The sequence below is a fragment of the Gobio gobio genome (assembly GCF_949357685.1).
Source record: "Gobio gobio genome assembly, chromosome: 7".
In the NCBI taxonomy this organism is placed as follows: Eukaryota; Metazoa; Chordata; class Actinopteri; order Cypriniformes; family Gobionidae; genus Gobio; species Gobio gobio.
The window spans coordinates 28917562-28923561 of record NC_137103.1 but is presented as its reverse complement, the minus strand read 5'-3'; the positions used below and the strand labels follow the sequence as shown (position 1 = coordinate 28923561).

The window sequence follows — 6000 nt, the reverse complement described above, 5'->3', positions numbered from 1 at the left end:
GTTGAACTGCTCTGCAGCTGGTGCACTAAAAAATGTGCTTGCAGGTGATGGAAAAGTCCATTTGTAAAAGGATATGATATGAGAATATTCAGTTCAGTAATCATCAGTGTTCTTGAGACGCATAGCCAAGACATTGAGAAAACACTGAACAGGTTTGCTGCAAACTTCAATGGTTACTTTGATGGTAAAATCTCCAGAGTCTCTTCGATTGCCACTTTCAAAAGCTAAGAAAATGCGTTCAGTTTATACTTTTTAATACTACACTTGTTAAAAATAAATTGATTAATTTTTTTGTTTGAATCGGCCTGCCAAGCCTACTTCAATTCAATTAAAATACATTTGGCATTAAATATAAATAATATTTTATATATAATAATATTATTTACATTCATATCTAGCCTAATTGAAAATTAGCCTACAATATTACAGCACTATAAATCATTTTGAGGCAGTTTACACACATGGTGGCGCTATAGGACTGTACTAACTAGATTGTGTTAACTGCATGAAGTTGCACTGGTCACGGTTTAACTGCATACAACTCCAGTACTCCAGACACACTCATTCCCCACTATAAGTTTTTGTAATGTCAATATTTTAATATAATGTGTGAGTGTAGCTGTAATGTTGTTTTTGCACTATTTCACCACAGGTAAAACGCATCAATAAGTCTGACTCTAGCTATACACTTTCTCTCTCTGCTCTTCTCTAATGCCATTATTGCTGTGGCTTATGCAGCCTTCAGTAACATATTCATTAAATAATAAACCTATTAAACAAGACTACAAGCTTACTATAATTACTTTATGGACGGTTTTCCAGTCTAGCCTACCTGCAGCAGGCCACTAGATTGTTCGTCACCTCAAATAGCTTACAAAAAGTCAAAAACTTCTAAAACATACGTCTAACGAGTTTATACTGATAAATTAGTAATGCTCACGGTATGTTTTCCGTCTTCATAATCCCTTACCTCAGATAAAGACAAGAAAAAAGCAGACACGTCTACAATGGGTTAATCAGTTGACGTCTCTCAGTTGAGAGTCTCTCACAGGCGCTAAATCTGAAGAGCACTTCAAAGAGGGATTCACATCACTACACACACACACACACACACACACATTCACAAATCAAACTACAGACGAACCAACTAAGATATTGAGCTTTTGGTAAAAGATCGACTCTACTTTGGGGCTGTATGAAACTTTAATCAGAACAAACTGCCATAAACAAGAAGACACACGGCGGACTGCGCGAGCGAGCACTCGCATCAATCACGCAAAATGCTGAGAGGCTTCACACCTTCGCACTGATCGGACTCGGCGCGTTTCGTAAGTCATCGCTGCGTTCCGTCGATCTATCGAGCAGCCACTCGGACACTACTTTCCAATAAAAATAATCTATTTTAAAGCATCCTTTCCTGTCCCGAGCACATTTATCAGTATCCCTGACGCCTGTGGGACCTTCTCCAGCTGTGCCGTCATAAACCCCGCTGGTCACCGTCACTTTTCAACATGATCAACACCTTTTGCCAAGGGTAAGCAAACACTTTGCTTTATGGAATATGATGCCATTCAACTCTTCAGACAGTAATCTTTCTGATAAACGCATTCATTTTCGTGTCATTTTCTAATTCAGGTAGTTGAGAGCAATGGCACCTTCTTGTAAACCCTGTGAACTGGATATTTGCTTCTCCCACCTCAAGTAAGAGTCAAAGACAATTTTCTGTAGTCAAGATGCAGATTGCTTCGGTTGTTTTGCTCCTGTTCTGTTTGCACAAGGTGAGTACCATCCTTTCCATTTACACGTAGACTTTAGGAAAACTGTATGCAATTATGTGCAAACTTTAAATGTATTTTAAGAACAGTATACTTGCAATATTTTTGATAAACTATTTAATTTAAATAAAATAATAGTATATGCATCATTCTAGTGGATGAGTCAATCATTATCCATAGTCGTTTTAATCTCTTTTCTATTTGCTTTTCCTGGTGGAAAGTAGAAAGACCAACTTTTTTTCTATTTATTTCTCTCATGCATTCTGTCGCATTAAAATTCAGATATTGGAATCAAATAACATCATACTTTTGTTTCAGCTGAGGTGATAGACATTCATTTTATTTAACTATGCAATGAAGACATTACGATGTTGAAAATAAATGTCCACTACATAAAGCAATGATTTTATTCTGAATGTGTCAACTATAAGAGCTTAGGAATGACCACTTTGAAAGCTGTTTTTGTTACTGAGAAAAAATAGCAAAAAATATTGGTCGAAATATGTCCAGGATGCAAGTGTGGATGCATTGCAGATAAAACAAAAGAAGTGTTATTTACAGGTAGCTCATAAACCTTCTTATTCTCGACTGAGTGTAACTTTAAACATTAAATATTTTCTATTTATAGAGAAAAAGCAAAGATCTATATTATTGTGTAGCCTATTATTCATTCTTCAAAAAAGTTTTGTCATATTTTTATTTTAGTAACAAGCAGATTGTGATTAGAAGGGTTGTTACATGCACTTTTGGAGAAAAATGATTTTGCAATTTTATTGTGTAAAATTCTGACGGGTAATACAGAGATTCTAAAACACTTCAAAATCATCAGTCACAGAACTGTATACAAACATAATTTTCAGTATGTATTTATGAAGAAATCCAACCTTGCACATAATCATTTTTAAGATTTGGCTGACCGTAGCATTTGGCTGTACCTGTGGGAATGGCTTCTGTCTATGAGCACATCCACTTTTGTACAATCCTCCAAAGGCAGCCTCCCAATGGATTCGAGTCCCTACAGTCTCTCTCTCTCTCTGTCATACACACACACACACACACACACAGTGATTCAAATACAGAAGAAGTAGCCCAGCATCTGTGCGGCTCCCTAGGGACAGATAAGAGGGTCAGAGCCTACACACTAGTAACTATTCATTCCATGACATCTGCTGCAGTCAACCTCTGAGAGCAGGACGCTGAACAATGCGATCAGCACTAAATCCACTTGAGCACAACGGCACGACTCTATTGTTTAGACACATTCCCTTTCATTCCTCATCTTTGTATGATGATTGTTCTCTGCATGGCTGAAGTTCAGCGCAGGCCTTTGCTGCCAGAGCGCCGCTCTCTTCAACACCCCCTCTGTTGCCCGCCGTTGTGCTTTGCTCTTGTTCATACATAAAAAGCATAACAGCCATCAATCTATGATGATCAAGATTTTCCAGAGCACAGCTTTGTTGATTGAAAGAAGAGATGATGAGTAATTTAGGAAGGCGGTGGTGTGTGATGTCCATACAACTAACTCCCAACAGCAGACAGATGTTCACTCAAACACTCATATGATGTTGGTCTGTAAGAATACCACAGTCCTCACAGTTATTTCAATATGAAATGCTGAAATCTCAACTCAGAAGGCGCATTTGAATACGCAGACTTCAATGGTATATGGAGTGCAAATTTAAAGCCGAAATAATGATTCGCAGTGCATTCCCTATCGCGAGGTCATCCAGCTGTCTTTGTGTGCAATTAGCTTTGATTTCATTATTTATTTACTGGAGGAAAACTAGCGGTGGAGAATTTACTAAAAATTTACAGTGCTCGGATTACGAGCCACGCTTTAATCTTATGCCTCTGATAATGCCGCGTGGCCTGATTGATTAGTTTTTCAGGAAGCTTATGTCAGAAAAACTAATCCGTCTTTGGATTGTGCCAGCCGTGTAAGGTTCTCCGCTCTGGTGCTGTATCACGGAGGCGAATTACAGAGCTGCTGGGCTGTGATAAGGCCCTCGTCTCTTTCACACACCCGTCCCTCTGGACAATAAAAGCGCTGTTTATATTCTTCAGAACCTGCTGCAGCCCGAGTCTTCACATCAAGCCCTCACTGGATTTTCCATGTGAGGGGAGAACGTACATCGGGCTCTCAGAATTGGGCTGAGGACACCAAATGAGAGGAAAAGGCAGTGCCAGAATGGAATTGTGAAATGTGTTTGTAGGTCCAGTAACCCAGAAATTCCCGCTAGAGAGATTACATGAGGGTTTCAGTGAGTGCGTCTGTAAATATGAGCGTTTCTCTCTAGATTGGCATTATCAGTGCTGGGCTTATACACCAGTGATGTGTATCTGTGTCTATATTGGGGTCATTGTTGCTTTCCAAAAGCCTGGCCTCAGTAATCCCTCATAAACAATGTTGTCTGTGACATTTACTGTTCTAAGCAGTGATGCTGGGTGGTGTGCGCTTTCTTATGTTTGTTAATTTCATGTGGAAAAATAGACACATCTAGACACATTTATTGTGAATGAATAATGACAGACATGTTGGATTTAATTATATTTGCTTGACAGAACATTCTGATATATGGAAACGTGATCAAAAATAGTGATTTAGGATGGCAGTTTTTCACCACTCCAGTGATAATAATAATAATAATTATTATTATTGCTTTAGATAGACTGCAAGAATTAGCCTGCAGTGAAATTGTTGTACTTGGAAATCTCTCTTAGAATTCCATGTGTTCATTTCAAATGAAATTCCATAAATTAGTATTCATTTATTACTATAGAAATCTAAAAATGAAAATTAATTACAAAAAAAAAAAAACGCATCAATTTTGGCTCATTAGTCGCTTGAACAGCAGATAGTTACTCTAAATGGTTTACAAATGTAATCTTAAATGTGTGTCTCACACATTAGACAGTTTATGTAAATGTCGTTTGTCAAAGTTCTGACTTTTATTTTTGCCATGGATGTAATGCCAGTGTCATCCATTACCTGAGATATAAAATCAATGCTTTTCCACTTATGGGCTGGAAACTGTGATTTCGGAGTGTTCCAGAGCTGAAGGACAGGCCTGTATATTTCAGGCTTTATATCATGATAGATGTGTTGTGTAGCATCTCTGTCCTATGACCTTCCAAACCTGTATTATGACTTACTTTCTTCCGCAGAATGCAAAAGACGGCATTTTGAAGAACGCTCTTTAGCTTTCAATGTACGGACATACAAAACAAAACACCAAGACATTTTTCAAAGTATCTTAATTTGTGCTACAAAGAAGAAATCATACAGGTTTGGAACGACCTGAGGTATAGATTAAATGACAGGTTTTTCATTTTCGTTTTGGGTGAACTGTCTCTTTAAGTGTGCAGATTTAGAATTTGTTATTCATACTATTGAATAGCTTTTCTCCTTTTAATGAATCTTCATTTGAGCTTTCAGCTATTTCACCATCTCCATCATATTTTCTTTACCTTCATTTTTTAATTCATCCCGTTGTCTCTCATTTTGTCACTCTGATGTGGAGCCCCGTTTCTATGAAGAACCTATCTTATTTATAAGAAGCCAAAAAAAGGCTTCTTTTTTGCTGCTGTTTCATTGTATTCAAAAGAGGCTGCTATGTCTGAAAAGAAACAGTTAGGATTCGTCCTAATCAAAGAACAGAGACATCTGTACTGTCAGTTCTAACGCTGTGCTGACAGATAGGAAAGGCTGGCTGCATATGCTTCACACGCATGCTTCTCCCTATTTATATTTGAATGCTCTTCATCCAAAGCAAAGAGGGAAATTAAGAAGGTGAACAAATGGAACATCAGAAGTGCTCCCAATCAGGAAGTTTGATGTGTTGCGTACCTTTTTAACGCACGTTTTTCCCCGATACTTTCTCTCCAGTGTTGTCCTTGCATGTGAAACTTGTGATCATAGCTGTTATACTTGCTGAGAAAATGTCAAACACATTTGTAGGAACAAAGACCTGACAGATGGGTATAATGGGATTGTAGAGGTGTTGATGGGATGATAGTTAGTACACCAGCAGAGTGTGGAGCAAAGAACCGACAGGTATTGAAGGGGAAAGTACAAGAATCACTTCTCACCTAACAGTCCTGAACTTCTTAACAGATTATGATGTACAGTAAAATGCAATACAATAGCACCTTGTCCGACTTTCTTTATTTTGGTCCTTATTGCTTTTTCACATATTTTCCTTCAGCTTTATCCCACAGTTGTTGA

The 6000-nt window shown here is 38.0% G+C and overlaps 1 protein-coding gene across 1 annotated transcript in view; it reads left to right on the top strand.

The window, feature by feature from the left end:
- Positions 1–1069: 1069 nt before the first annotated feature.
- nxph2a (neurexophilin 2a) overlaps positions 1070–6000 on the top strand; it is a 33445-nt gene continuing 28514 nt past the window's right edge. Inside the window, exons 1-2 of the mRNA XM_079821103.1 lie at positions 1070–1534; positions 1636–1778. Of these exons, the coding sequence (XP_079677229.1) occupies positions 1734–1778 (45 nt within the window). The 5' untranslated portion in view covers positions 1070–1534; positions 1636–1733. The remainder of the gene's footprint in view (positions 1535–1635; positions 1779–6000) is intronic.